Source organism: Varanus komodoensis, unplaced genomic scaffold (genome assembly GCF_004798865.1).
Source record: "Varanus komodoensis strain SLA01 unplaced genomic scaffold, ASM479886v1 scaffold2, whole genome shotgun sequence".
Taxonomy (NCBI): domain Eukaryota; kingdom Metazoa; phylum Chordata; class Lepidosauria; order Squamata; family Varanidae; genus Varanus; species Varanus komodoensis.
The window spans coordinates 43,681,352-43,697,390 of NW_025335568.1; the positions used below are offsets into that span (position 1 = coordinate 43,681,352).

General features: G+C 37.8%; 1 protein-coding gene across 1 annotated transcript in view; it reads left to right on the forward strand.

Annotated features, from left to right (window-relative positions):
- RAPGEF5 (Rap guanine nucleotide exchange factor 5) overlaps positions 1 to 16,039 on the forward strand; it is a 126,110-nt gene that overhangs the window by 92,543 nt on the left and 17,528 nt on the right. Inside the window, exons 8-16 of the mRNA XM_044428438.1 lie at positions 1,429 to 1,573; positions 2,361 to 2,458; positions 3,543 to 3,573; positions 4,801 to 4,879; positions 6,863 to 7,012; positions 8,260 to 8,357; positions 10,245 to 10,367; positions 11,052 to 11,230; positions 14,170 to 14,260. Of these exons, the coding sequence (XP_044284373.1) occupies positions 1,429 to 1,573; positions 2,361 to 2,458; positions 3,543 to 3,573; positions 4,801 to 4,879; positions 6,863 to 7,012; positions 8,260 to 8,357; positions 10,245 to 10,367; positions 11,052 to 11,230; positions 14,170 to 14,260 (994 nt within the window). The remainder of the gene's footprint in view (positions 1 to 1,428; positions 1,574 to 2,360; positions 2,459 to 3,542; positions 3,574 to 4,800; positions 4,880 to 6,862; positions 7,013 to 8,259; positions 8,358 to 10,244; positions 10,368 to 11,051; positions 11,231 to 14,169; positions 14,261 to 16,039) is intronic.

Consider the following 16,039-nt stretch of genomic DNA (forward strand, 5'->3'; position numbering starts at 1 on the left):
GAAGCCGGACTGCAATGGGTCCAGATAATCAGTTTCATCCAAGAGTGCTTGGAGTTGTCCTGCCACCACCCGCTCTAACACCTTGCCCAGAAACGGGATGTTGGCCACTGGTCTATAATTAGTGGCCATCTCTGGATCCAGTGACGCCTTCTTCAGGACCGGTCGGACTACCGCCTCCTTTAAAGGGGCAGGCACCCGACCCTTCCTCAGAGAAGCGTTAACCACTTCCAAGATCCAGATTACACAGAAGAACTATACAAGAAAGCGCTTAACATCCCTGATAACCACGATGGAGTGGTCACTGACCTTGAGCCGGACATCCTGGAATGTGAAGTCAAATGGGCTTTAGGAAGTCTGAGCAGCAACAAAGCTAGTGAAGGTGACAGTATTCCAGCTGAGCTATTCAAAACCTTAAAAGACAATGCAGTAAAAGTGCTACACTCAATATGCCAGCAAATTTGGAAAACGCAACAGTGGCCACAGGATTGGAAAAGGTCAGTTTACATTCCGATCCCAAAGCAGGGCAATGCCAAAGAATGTTCAAACTACCGCACCATTGCACTCATTTCACACGCTAGCAAAGTGATGCTCAAAATCCTACAAGCTAGGCTCCAGCCGTATGTGGACCGAGAACTACCAGAAGTACAGGCAGGATTTCGAAGAGGGAGAGGAACTAGAGATCAAATTGCCAACATACACTGGATCATGGAGAAAGCTAGGGAGTTCCAGAAAAACATCTACTTCTGCTTCATTGACTATGCTAAAACCTTTGATAGTGTGGATCACAACAAATTGTGGCAAGTTCTTAAAGAGATGGGAGTACCAGACCATCTTATTTGTCTCTTGAGAAACCTATATGCGGGTCAACAAGCAACAGTGAGAACTGGACACGGAACCACTGATTGGTTCAAAATTGAGAAAGGAGTTCGGTAAGGCTGTATACTGTCACCCTGCCTATTTAACTTATATGCAGAGCACATCATGAGAAAGGCGGGGCTGAATGAATCACCAGTTGGAATTAAGTTTGCTGGGAGAAATATCCTCAGATATGCAGATGATACCACTCTCATGGCAGAAAGTGAAGAGGAACTAAAGAGCCTCTTGATGTGGGTGAAGGAGGAGAATGCAAAAGTTGGCTTGAAACTCAACATTAAGAAAACTAAGATCATGGCATCCGGTGCTCTCATTTCCTGACAAATAGATGGGGAAGAAATGGAGGTAGTGACAGATTTTATTTTCCTGGGCTCCAAGATCACCGCAGACGGGGACTGCAACTAAGAAATTAAAAGGTTAAAATGCAGAGTATTAAAACAGTGCTTACAATGAACAATAGAAGTAGCACAAATAGCATTAAAAAAATGGAACTCCTAGTTTTGTAATTGTGGAGATTTGATGACTTTAAGTTTTGTATTCCTTAATTTAATGTACTTATTGTGCTAAAAGCCATCAAGGCAAGGAAGAAATTCTAGATGTTCCCTGCAGAAAGCGAAAAGTCTTACATTTGGTGTCCCAGTGGACTTCACTGTACAAAGACTGGTTACATGAGGATGAGCATTTAAAGCAATTTCTAAAGGTAGGTCTCATTTCAACACTATAGGATAATTTTATTTACTTAAGTTTATGTCTGGAACGTGAAGGTTCTCAAAATGCATGTATTGATTTTGTAATAGGTTTCTGCTAGAAACTGGTAAGATTATTAAATGCAAATCAGAGCATGAATTCAGAATCTCTGGGTTGTGTAGATTCCCCATGTGTCCCATAGAAACTTTGGTCATATCTACTCCCCTTCTTATCCCCACCCCATTTTGAGAGGACTCTGCACAGGTAAAGTGGCCTGGTTGACGCAGTACTTGGAGTGCTTCTTCACCTCCTCTCTTGGTCAGGGTCACATGGAATAGGAATTGAACATAGTAGAGTAACAACATTTCAAATGTTCGAGATAGTGTAAATAAAGTCAGAATTATTTGCCAGCAGTGCTACTGTACTTTTGAATAGTGCCGTTGTGATGACTTCAGTTTAGCCATGCAGAAAAGAGATGTACTTGGTAGGTTATGGCAAGCTTTCAGTGATATCCTGAAATGTCACTTTAAAACGTTCTCACAGACAAATGAGAGTTGACACTTTTAACACCATTACTTAGGAATGGTACAGAGACTGCCTCTTAAAACCATCTATCATTGACTGGTGGCTGTTTTATTATGCATTAAGAATTTTAGCTTGAAAGCATTTGTGAAGTTTTGTTTAACAAGCTAACAATTGATTTTCTGAAAGGCACTGGTATGATGTTTTATACTTCAGGCATCTGATCAATTTGGTTGACTCATTTTATGTTTTTTTCTCAAACCTTCCCTGTTTTGAAGACAATATACAGGAATGTGTTAGATGATGTATATGAATATCCTATACTTCAGAAAGACCTGAAAGAATTTCAGAAATTACTAGGAATGCACCGTCGTCAGTAAGTTCTTACATAAATTACTTTTGGGTTATAATTAATCTTTTGTTGACAGTCTTCTTGTTTTATTCGTGTGCTTACCTTGGCTTCTTTGCAGGAGGAAAGAAGGTGGGATATAAATGCACAATAGTAATAGTAATAGCAATAAGCTTAATGTCATGCCTTTAATATTTGTTTGGACAAGCTTTGCTTTGCTACAGCTACAAAGGAATAATTAGAAATGACGTGTTTGGGATACATAAGGCTGATATAGAGAGGAAAAATTCTGATGCCAGCAAACTCTAATTTAATTCAACCTTCCACTATAACTGTATTATAAATATATTTGCTTGTGTTTATTAAATAATATTCACAAGAATATATGACTTTAACAGAGTTTAGACGACAGGATTTGTCACTGATTTTTGTTTGCAGTAAAACACTTTAAGTAAGTGGAAGTTCTGAAGATGCTCGTGTTCACTCCCTGCTTCTCATATTTTTCAAAATATGATTGAATGGATTTATTTCATTTAGTAGTTTTGTGTACCTTATGATTATGATTTTTTTCTCTTAGCTGTGCTAGTGGTTATTACACTTTTTTGGACCCCTCTTCCGTCTGTATATTAGACATCTTAAATGTAGTTCCTACTAACCATATCTATTGTAAAGAATTAATCCTGCCATCATTCCCCTTTTTCCAGCCTGACAATAAACTAATATTCTTGAATTCTATGAGACTTGTTTTCAAGTAAACATGTATAGCAGGGGCTGGGCGACATGTCTCCACCTCCATAATTTTTTAAAGAAACAAAATTTAGCTTGCTAGCTACAAATGTTGGTGGTAAACCACTGACTTCCACTGACTTGAATTTTGTGTGTGCATTTTCCCCATCCCAGTGCAACTGGGTTGGGAGACAAAAATATCCACCAGACCGCCAACAACTGCAAATGCCTGATGTATGAGTTCAATGTGTACTTGTTCTTAACATGTAATTTGTAATGTTCTCTTCTCTCTGTCTCTGTTATAGAGAAGATCTGACATAATATCACTTTTATTGTCTTTGGATAGAGAATAACGTATTTTTGTTTGTTTGCTTGTTTGTTTTAGCACTGTAGATGAATATTCACCGCACAGAAAGGTAATGCAGAATTTTCTAGTATCTTAATTTTATCATTGTTACTTAAAACAGGAAGGCAAGTGGTCAGATGGGAAAAAGGCTGTGCTAGAACAGTAGTATCACTGTTTTTTTTTTAAATTCCTGCTAGTGTAGCTCTGTGTCCAGTCTCTTAGACTGAGTTAAAGTGGCTATGACATTATTAGTGTTCAGCCGATAAGTTCTGAGGTTCCAGAATTCAGCAGAATCCAGTCAGCATATCCTTGCTTGTCTGGAGTTAGATCACTTTGAATCTGTGTAGCCTTCAGCAAGCAAATCAAGGGAAAGATATTGATTGCAAATGTCAGATACTGCAGGTAGGGGCTTTTGTATAATGATGGAAGCGAGAGAATGATAGGGCAAGAGTGCTTGTTTGAGAGATGGTACCACAGGTTTTAGATAGGACTCTGTTACTGTGGAAATGTGATGTAGTGATCAGGAAATACACTAGACTGAAGTATAGAGATGAAATAAGCTTTAAAATACAACTGCAGAAATATAAGCAGTTGGAATGGAATGCACTCCCTGGAGAGGTGCGCCTGGCGCCGAGTTTATATTCTTTTCGGCGCCAGGTTAAGGCCTTTTTATTTAACTGTTATTTTAAAAACTAATTTAAAATTTTAATGTTTAACAGTCACTTTTATTAAACTTATTTAATTGTATTTTTGGTTAATTGTTATTGATTGCTGTTTTATTGTTGTTGTTTTAATGATTGTAAGTCATCCTGAGATGCCATGCATAAGGGACGGCATACAAACGTTATAAATAAATAAATAAATAAGCGGCAGAAAATATGAATTTTCTCCTAAATCCATTGTTATTTGTGAGTTATACAATCTGTACTTTTCCTATTTGTCCATGACTCTCAGCTTAACAACCCAACCCTTATTGGCTAGATTTATTTTTGCCTTCTGCAAGAGGAAGATACCTTCCATAAGAGGAAGGGCTTTACTTGAAAAAGTCCCTCAACCCAGATTCTGGGGATCTCCCTTTCCCCTGCCACAGCACCACTCATTCCACTAAGCAAGAGCTCCTTGCTCTTTGTGTAGCAATTTCAGGACTCTGGAGGGGCTGCTGTGGGAAAGAGGGATCGGGGAGTTCACTTCTCCCATGCCATTGATCCAGCATAACTCAAAATCCAACCCTTCAAGTTTTAAAGTTACTGTCTTTTATTAATTAATTAATTAATTAATTAATTAAATTCCTTTGCAGCATAAAGCCATTTTACATCAGTTCAGTCTCAAGGAGAACTGGCTTCAAAACAGAGCAACTGTGACTGAAACAGAAGAAGGTAAGTCTGAAGAAAGGAAGCAAAGGAAAGAGATGGGATGCTAGTGTTCATAGGGATATGCAACTCTGGAAAACTTTAGCCATTGAAATTGGACTGATGGACTTTCAACACATTTTTGACCTGATGGCCAAGCCAAAAGTGGTCTGAGGTGAAGTGCGGGCAGGGGGGGGGGGTGTTGCTTGGCTTCGGCTTCAACCAAATTGCTTGTAATATTTGCTCAATTTTGGAGCTGTGAACTCCAGAGTTTGTGCATACTATGCAAATTTTTACAAATCAAGGCCAACGCATTGCATTCAAGTTCTTGTTCCTGTTGCAGCATTAAATATGAGAAATATGAAGGAATCCTCCTTTCATTGCTTAGGCACACATTCCTCCTTATCCACCTTGAATTTGTGCAAATTTCCCCAGCTGTTAAAAAGAATGATGTAAATCATGGCCCATTTTAAAAACAGAAACAGATTGATTTTGCATCAGTGCAGGGTTGATGGAATAGCATCTGTGAGGCCAAGCTGAAAAAAACGCATTTTAACCCCTCATCAGTTCCTTACATATCCCTAAGGGCACACCACTTCTACATAAAAACAATACAAAGTTTTCTGTTGGGAAAAGTGAATTTTTATATTTATTTATTTATTTATTAAATTTGTTAAGCTGCCCATTAGCATTATGTTTACAATATAAAATTACAATATAAAATCAGCAAAACCACCAATACATTAATACAATAAAATATCTTAATAAACAAGCACATAATGACATCCAAAAACATACATAGAAATAAAACAGGCATTAACATAATTAAATGAGTAATCATGCAGTCCAGCCTTTCCCATCTGATAACTTCTAGACAACATGATTTGGACTACACCTCCCACAACTGCTGACCACTGGCCATGCTATCCGGGGCTGGCTGGAGTTGAATATCTGGAGTGCACCACATAGGGAAGGCTGAAATCTGTACTGGTACTGCTGCCATTACTTTTATTACTATTGACATATGGTAGATGATTGGAGGATAGTGTGTTTGAAGTGCTAGCAAGAGTTGGGACACAACCTAGCAGAATCCATCCCTCTGGCCTTTGTGGACTTCCCCTTGTGCTTAGCCTGGCCTTAGAAAGCAAGTCAAGGAATTCCATTTCTTTTCCAGGAACATGCTCCTCTGACAATCCATGGCTCTTCCGGGGGCTATTATATTGACAATGACTTTTCATGTCATATGAATGCAGGAGAGCATGAATGGCTAGGGTCAGCTATGGAGCTGCTGAGTAAGAACAGCAACACCTCCTGCCATTTTCTGAAAGCTCATCTGTGCTGCTGCATCCAGCCTCCTTTGCAACTGACTGCGTCTCCACAAATGTCCAGTTGCCACTTCACTTGTTTACTTTTTTCCAGTTCCAGAAAATTGTGCAAATATCTTCATAAATGTTTTTGCTTGTCTTTAGCTGTTTTTTCCACAAGTGTACACGTATACCTCTTCAATATGTGCAGTCTTGCCTTCTCAATGTTCTTGTAGGTTTCAGCTGTCAGAAGGAACACAATATAGTGGGTAACTAACATGCAAGGAAATCAACACGATGAGATAGTGTATAGGTAATCTTGCATGCAGTTCAACCCAGGATGAGCCACTGCATCTTGCTCAGACCTGGAGAGAGTTCAGTCTAGTAGTTAGTGAGTGAAATTTACCCAGTATAACTATCTTCTCTGAAGTCCATTGTACGAGGACTAGACATTGCACAAATATGCACATAAATTGCACTTTTTATCTGGAAACACTGGTGGGGGGATTATTTTTGGTCCTTCTGTGTTTCTAGGAAGAGGAAATTCTGCCTGTAGGTAATGTTCAGCAGCTGCAACTTCTGCCCTCAAAGATTGTTTGTCAAACAAGATGTCAATCAAAGCATTGTAACAATTTGATCCACAAAGATCTTTCACTCATCAATAAAATTTGAATCTGTCTGTTGATAGAATTTTCTCTCTTCACAGTTTTTTGCCGTGTGTATATAACAGAACATTCTTATGTCAGTGTAAAAACTAAAGTATCCACTTCAGCTCAGGAGATCTTGAAAATTGTAGCAGAAAAACTCCAGCATTCACCAGAAGATCTGGCTTTAGTGGCTCTTTCATTCACTGGAGGTAGATTATTTTCAGCTATTTCTTTTTTCTTTCTGTCTCTTATCTATAAAAGAGAGCGTTAACATTTTTCTTGCAAGGATAGGGCTGTTCCCCTTCCTCAGCTGGATGACCATAGTTACAATAAGGAGCTGCTTAGCAGAGAGGGGTTTCCATGACAACTGCTCATTCTTTGGTCCTGTTGGATAATGCATTTCCACATCAGGTCTGGATTGCAAGGGACTTTTCATGTTCAGAAATATGTTATCGGGTTTGCCACTCCTACTCCACAACATAAAATAGCCTTGGAGGGAATTAAAGGCACCTCTAAAAAGGAAGGCATTCCAATACATTCTCCCTTTGGACTAGCTAAGCAGCATTAGTATGTTGGGGTAAGAACTGGAAAATAGGACCTACGTAATTTAAATGTTTTCCAAGCCACTGCAAGTAATGCTTTTTTTCATTTACAGGACATTAGTCCAGAGCTCAGTCCCCCACTTCCTACCTTTTTGTGGAAATGAGTTTTATTATATAATCCTTTAAAAAACAAGTCCTAGTGTCTGGACGCTGTGAAATTACTCAACTCACAAGATTCCACTTTTGATCTATTTTTCTAACCTAGTCTCAGTATTGTACAGTAAGATCTTTAAATCTGTGGAAAGCTGTTTTCTGTTGTTGCACTGCAATGTTACAGAGGGAAATCACTAAAGAAGTGGGGTTAACTGTGAATGTGATGGAGATTATCCAAAGGCTATTGAGTAAATGTATTACACAGCATGGATTTACACTGCTCCTTGCAGTAGAGATGTCTGCCTAGTACATGTAGGCTGGTCCTCTTTAGCAGGATACCAAAGCCAACTTAGAATGCTCTTGCAATTTGCTCTGTGTAATTATTAGTTTGAATACATGCATGTGAATTCATCACCTTTGTTAATGGACTTCTGTATAACTGTACAGAATGCAGTTTGCTGAGCACCTTTCCTGTACAAGCCCCACCAAAGCAAATAGCAGTGGGACACCTGATGAGTACACATGGAATTTTAAAGAACATTTTTATATGTATTTAAAAAGCTTTTCATCACAATGCAATTAGTTGCCATTGCCAACCTGTGCTTGTGCAGCACTGCTATCTAATCAGATTTGACTGCCAGATAAATTATCATAGAAACTTTTGATGCTTCCAGAACATACAAGAAACAGGTTTTTTTTAAATGTGTTTTAAATGGTTAAGTGTTAAGATTTTCTTTTTCCTTTTTGTTCTTCTGTTAAAGAAAAACATGAATTACATCCAGATGACCTTGCAGTCTCCAAATCCCTTGAATCATCTGCTCGTATGTTTGTATTTCGAAAGGATCTGGCAGATAGTCTGGTAAGGCTGTATGTTCTGAATTCTAAAGGCTTCTGGTTTCTTTCAAAAACACACATTTTCTTGAGTGCAGATTTCCCTGTCCCTCTGCAGGCAAAGTTTTCTCTGAAAAATCAAAAAGCCATTCTTTTGATTGTTGTGACAAGGGTGAAGCTTCATGAACGTTACTTTAAAGAGTAACTGAAGACTCAGGAAGGGAACACTTGGTCACTGGGTGGAGTTGCTGTCACTGGCAGTGGCTTGGCCAAACTTGGAAGAACATCAAGGGGGTTTTTTGTTTGTTTTTTGGTCAGTCATGAAGTCATCATGCTGAGTTTGGGCAACATGGCAACCTAAATGAGAACAATCCTAAAACAAGCCATAGGTTTTCAGGGGGCTTATTTATGAGAAACCATGCTGTTTGGACACCATGACAATGTATGCTGGCTGGTTACCCATGGAGGATTGTAGTGTCATGCAAACAAGTGAAGGAAATATTGCTTGCATATTCTTTACAGTTTCTAGAATTTTTGCTCTATATAAATTTAATGTAGTAGCAGATGGATTCTTTCATCTGAATTGGAAAAATGGTGCACAAGTTGTGGTATCGCTAAGGTTTAAATGATTGATGTAAGGCTGCACTTAGCCTAAAGCAATTCCAATTTAATTCAACAGACCTTATTTCTGATGCATGAGACTACAAAATAAGATTAGTTTTTGTTTGAATACTTTACTTAAATATGAAATAGCATTCCATTTTCCAAAAGGTTCTAAATCTTTGACAAAATCAAACAAAACAGATGAATTGTTAAGTAATCAAGGTGGTGTTACATTCTGTAACATATTAGGAAGTTTTCTCTATTTGTAGTCACTATTTTACTTCTTTTTATTTCCACGTCAAGTGTGCTTAGAATTGGCCATTTTTCCTGGTAGAAATGACATTTTTATGAAGTTTGTAAATGGAAGCATACAGCATCTATGTACTGTGATATATTTGTTTGGTTCAGATCTTAGCAAGTCATTTTCCTTTTACTTGCAATACAAAATTTGTTGGTGCATGAATTCAAACCAGAAGCCTGGTAATTTTTGTTATCAGCTGTAGTATGGTATCCAATATTGTGCAACAACTGTTGTTGTTTTAAATAATTGATTCTTAGTGTTGTTGAGTTATCTAATGTAATAAGTATACATTGGTCTCTCCCTATATTGGCGTTATAGAGGTCATAATATGTTAGAGGTCATAATATAAGGATTGATCCCAGTAGCGCTGTAGAAAACACCTTAAGAAGCTGTGGGATTTGATTCTGACTCAGAGCAAGTGGTGGCTAAGGCAGCCAAGGCCTCAGAGCCACAGGAGCTGAAGTTAAGTGAGAATACCACTGGTAGTCCAACAAGCTATTCTGAAACCATGGGAACACCAGACAAGAGGAGAAGGTGCTAGGGATCCCATGGTCAGATAGCAAAGGAGGAGGGAGGAATAGCATAAGACAGTATTAGACTTAAGGCCATTTGCTGCCCAAAAGACTCCCCAGGGAAAGGATCTACCTTGTAAACAGGATTTGGTTAGCATGCTTAGTCAGAATTGGAGGTCTGTAACAATTTCCTAGTGGTTTGCTATCAACTCTCTAACATGCAGCCTTAAATGAAGAAGATGGCTTCATCTACTGTTTGAACAGCTTAACTCTTTCATAGACATTGTTTATAATATGACCTATTGTGTAGACTGAAACTTTTGCCTTTTTTAACAATAAAAGCTGATTGCCTTTGGCGGGAGGCAAGATGGCCTGGGTGCATAATTATTTTAAGGCAGAAATGGTTACTGTAAGGGAACTGAAAAAAGATTACATTTTGTCTGAGATTTCAATTATGTATGCTTGTTCAGGAAGTCTTTCTATCTGTCTGCTGATTTAGAACCCATTTGTTGACAATGAAGAAACCCAACAGCGGTCGGTGAGAATTCTGGGAATTAACACCTGGGACCTTGCTTTGGAATTAACCAATTTTGACTGGAGTCTTTTCAACTTGGTTCATGAGGTAAGAAACAATGGATGAATGTTTAAGCCTGCATTCTCTTGTTTTGTTTGGGCTAATTTCATCATAAGTTTGCTCATATAATTACTTCTTCACATGATCTCAAACTGTAACTTTCTGGGATCAATCCATGAGCAAGATACAGCAGGAATATAGATTCCTGTTTTGAAAAGATGAACACATGTCTACATTTCTATAAACTGATGCTTTAGATCCGGACTGAGTTATAAAGTAGAGCCACTTGAGTCCCATTGATTTCAGGTATAACTAACTTTGAATGAAACCTGATCTGTAGCAATAAAAAGCAAAATACATTTTAAGCTTACAGATAACATTTTGTTGTCATCCAAATACATTTAAAGATATAAATTACATGCAACTTTGGCAAGAAAAAGCCCAGCCGATTTAATCAAGCTCTCTCAGTTTCTCAGAATGAAACCTTCCAGCAACAAATGAAAGTCAAGTCAGAAACAACCCATTTTTACATTTTTCATGCCTGTGATCAGAAGAATAATTGCTAAAAATCTCATAAGATTACTTATGAGTTTGAACTATTTTGACCTGCTTGAAGTTTGTTAATAAATTATTAAAATAAGTTGTCTGATCGAGGATCAACAGTTACATTGTTCAGATTGTTAAATTATGATTTGCAGTATTAAAAGACCAATTATCTTTACTGTCTTCCAGCAAGAGCTGATATACTTCACCTTCAGCAGACAGGGCAGTGAGGAAAACACTGTGAATCTTAGTCTCCTCCTCCAAAGATGCAATGAAGTTCAACTCTGGGTTGCCACAGAAATATTGCTCTGCAGCCAGCTCTGTAAACGTGTACAACTAGTGAAAAAGTTCATTAAAATTGCTGCTCAGTAAGTTGCAAGCAATGGCAATATTAATACTGTTAAATATATTCAACCTTTTAAAAACAGCATTAAATACTAATGAAATAAAAAGTGTTAGCATGTCATACATCTTGGTAAGCACATTGAAATGTAATATAAAATGTTACATGCAACTAAAACAGCAACACCTTTTGTCTAAAGGCCCCTTCTTATTTCTCCCATTCTATGATTCTAACTCTTTCTATCCTTCCACTATAGTCTGAAAAATCTGTGTTACTAAACTCACTAAACTCACTCGGTCTCACTAAACTATTATTATTAATGAATGGCATGTGTCTATTTCACCTGATATCCTGTTGCTAATGAAGAATTCTACATGATCTGCTTCAGTTAGTTATTTAAAATTGTCACCTAAGTTAAAATAGTTTATGAATGTATGATTCAGAAGTATATTTTGTCAGTATCCTGGCTAGTAGTGCATTAATTTCCATGTTTATCAAATACTACATTTGATTCTTTCACAGAAAGGATGAATTATGGGATATTTGCCATATTTTATCACTTTTATATCATTATGATATAGTGCATAAGGAGATAACTACCTAGGGAGCAAAAAAGTTGAGCTTCTGCTTCTGTAGGCATATGGCTGACATTGTGGGAGTTGATGGCGTTCTCTAGAACTTGTAGTCCAGCGAGCTCTATCTAGACCATACAGGAACTCATATGAACAGCCTTGGTCTGATCTTAAGAGTTGCAAAATTAAAGCAGTATAAATTGAGCACTGGAGTTCTTCCATATATTCTAAATATATTTCTGTTCTGATTGTAAGCAAAGATAGCACCAGAAAGATTTTGATATAAATGCGGTTGTTCATTAAAATCCTGAAAATTGATGCAATTCAATTCTAAATGGGAGATTATATTAGACTTATTTGGGGTCTTTTCAGATTACTTTCAAAATTAAAATTAATTAATTAAGGTCCAGGAGAGCAAAATTATAAAGTAAAAATATTGTTGTGAATTATCTCACTTGCTCAGCGGTTTGAGTATCAGTTGACACAGACGTTCAAATCATAGAACCTATTAAAATATTTCCCATAGATTATGAAAGTACACATAGTACCCTGCCCTGGGAATATGCTGAATGGTGGGATATAATAAAATACTACAACAAAATAAATACTTCACAGCTGAGTAGCTTAGCATTAATATTATAATTACCTTACAAACTTGCAGGTAAACTATGGTAAAAGTCTTTCCAAGTTAACAATTTACAGTGTAATATAATGTCCAGTTGACATTTATTTGACACATGGCTGTTTTATCCATTACTTTGAAGCAATGTAGAGATACTGGATTTTTCCAGAACATAAGCTGAAATTTTGTGCTGCTAGGAAAATGAAATGTTCACACCAGATAGTACTACTGTTATGAATGCTGTTCTGCAGAATATGTTCTGTGATGTGACTGTCATGGAGACATCTGTTCCATCTCTTTGTAAAGCATATGCAACTGATAATACCTAATAAATACTCAGTAGAATATGTAGGTTGCACATTAATTAAATCCTCAGTAATAAAGAAGTACTGAATATATTGAAGAATGCAAAAAAGAAAATGAATGGAAGTGTAAGAATTGTAAGAATATGGGCAAGCAACACTGGGGAAAGATTTAATTTAGATAAATGCCAGGCTGTGCAACTAGGGAATACTAAATCCAGGGCCAAGAAGGAGAAACAAGATTGCTTATAAATGATCAGCAGATGTGAAAAGATCCTTCGGTGTTAATACTGAATGAAGCATTAACTGTATGCCACTGTTGCCTATAAATACAATAAAAACTATGATTATATAGAAAGGTATTATATAAATTAAAAGCTATACTGTAGTTTTTCTGAAGGTGCATCCCTATCAGTTTGAACTTTCAAGCAGTGCTGTTTGTCAGGGAGCGAGGGGAGGAAAAGGAGGTTGAACATTTTTACAACCTTTAAAACGTCTTTAAACTCCATCATCTTGACAAATTCTTTTCAGGAGACACCCCAAAAGCATGACATTTTTGAAGGATTTCTATAACTTAGAAAAAAAATTAAAGATGTTTACACACATCAATGCATAGCCTCAAACTTTCAAAAAACTTTTTGCGCCTAATTATATATTAGTAAACTGCAACTACCTTAAGACTACAATCTTAAACATACTTAAAATACAGTTCCATGCAGGTTTAGACAGAAAAAAGTCCCAGACCAGGCTATGTGTGTGGGGTGAGGGGAGACATGCTGCTAGGAATACTGGAGTTGTAGGAGACTTTTTCTGTCTAAAGCTGCATAAGATCACACCTCTACTAGACAATAGACTCCACTGAACATAGATGGATATGCTCCTGAGTAAATATGCAGAGATTGCTCTGTTAATAATTTAATTCCACAAGGGTTTTTAAAGTCAACTGTTTATTTGCATAAACTACATGAAGGGAAGATTAAAAAGAACCTCTTAGTGTTCATGAACAGGGCTGAAACAAAGAGTGTGGGCAGTGTACCTTGAAGTTAAAAAAATGGAGTCAGGACAGTAGCAGACTAGACAAACAGGCTGTGTACAGGCACAAAAAGGATTTTTCATGCAATGCCTACTACCTTCAAAAAGGCAATTTTTGCTTGAAAACCGAAAATGTCACAAAAAATCTACACAGTGCTGCTTGAACATTTGTGAAAGGCTTGGTGGTTGCGAGGGTTTTGATAGCAGAGGTGAGTTATTCTGAAATTAAGGCTGAGTTAGGAAAAGTCCAATTAAGATTGAAGTAGCTTAAAAAAACAACAATCTTGGAACATCTTATTGCATTTATATCTATTGGATCAACACAGAAGATTGTTTTACATACTGTTAATATAATTGGAACAATCCAGCATACATCTTTGTCCCAGTAAGATACAATTTTGTATGAATTGACGCCATGCCTTTTTAAATTTTACAGCTGCAAATCCCAAAGAAACCTAAATTCATTCTTTGCCATTGTTATGGGTCTCAACACTGCATCTGTCAGTCGGCTTTCTCACACATGGGAGGTAATATGATTATTTCATTATTGTAATTTGTCTAAATATTTGTTCTTATTGAATTGTCTTCACAATATATATATAAATAGAAATGTCAAATACAGGCAATAATAGACCTAGGTCATTATTGAAGATTTCTTGAAAATTTCTCATTAAAATATCTTATTAGAATAAACAAATGAAGGTTTCACTGATTCTACTGATAATTATATTTAAGAAATATCAATGTTGAAGTTAATGAAATAGGCTACTTAAAATGTATATGCAAGCTGTATCAAATGATGAACCATTCATAGACGCTTGCCTTGAGTAACAGCTCTAAACTGTACATTGTCCCCATGACACTGTGGAATCTCCATGATGCCAGCATGGAAACAAATCACCTAGTGCAGATCCAAACACTAGATTATATGTGTGACTAAGGTTGCAAAACAGTAGCAATCCCCACGGCTAACTTGACACAGTGGGTTTCCACATTATGCAAAGCTGGACTGCTTCCCAGCAAGTCACCTTGACAATCCATGGGTTGCTAAACTCAATGCATGGTCATTTTTTCCAACCATAGGTGACTGACCTCCATTGCAGCAATAAAAATTCGCAAGCTGCTCAGGAAGAGAGGCAAGAACCCTTTGCTATACTTGCCAAGCTCACCTGTGGCACTGCCAATAGTATCCACTCCGCCAAGAGTTCAAGTAGCGCTTTGGAGCAAACAACACTGGATCAGTCTTCCTGCTTTGCTTGTGGCCCCTTTTGTAGTCACCACAGTTTCTTCCCATTTCTTTTCAGTAATTACTTTTCATGATCTCCAAAGTGCCCAGGGGAAGACACTGGAAATGTATTCACTGATTCATCACTTTTGATAATAAGTTTTTGGTTTTACTTCCAGTCACAAAACCATGGTTAACATTCATGTAGTGTTAGAACTGAGCAGGTCTTAAACATAGCAAATGAAGCAACTGGTTTGCAACTACGGGAGGTGGGTGCCAATTTTTCATGGTACATTTAGGTGCACAGCTTGCTATAGGTCAGTGGTGGCAAACCCATGCCATGCATGCCGCAGCGAGCATGCAGAGCCATCTGTCGGCACATGAGCCAAGTCACCCCAGCATCGCCCCAGCAGCTGAGCTCGGATAACAGTGTGCATAGGGGCCATGCGCATGCTCGGAAAGGAGTAGTGGTGCTAGGAGATGACGTGAAAAGCAGTGACACATTAGCTGCGACTCGTCTGAGCATTCGCATGGCTGGTCAGTGCACTACCAAGGATATATATATGTTTGCTTGGACTGGCTCTCAGTTGTTTTTTCTAAACTAAAACCTCAGTTTTCGGGGGAGGGGGTTTGCAGAGTTGGCACTTTGCAATACATAAGTGGGTTTTTGCTTGCAGTTTGGGGACTCAGTCTGTAAATGGTTCACCATCACTGGGTGAGGGTTAGAAAAACGAAGTATCCTGGCATGCTTTTGATGTTTCGAATGTGCTTAGAATGAGCAGAAATGATGAGCTGTGCAAAAAAGCTACTCAAGGAAGACTTTTTCAAAATCACATTATTTTCAATGGTATTTTACCCCTATATTAGGGTTAGGGGTATGCACCAGGGTAGGGTTAGGGTTAGAAAAACGCGGTGTCCTGGCATGATTTTGATGGTTGGAACGTGTTTAGGATGGGTAGAAATGATTAGCTGTGCAGAAAAAGCTACTCTAGGAAGGCTTTTTCAAAATCGCATCATTTCCAATAGCATTTTACCGCTATATTAGGGTTAGGGTTGTGCACCAGGGTAGGGTTAGGGTTAG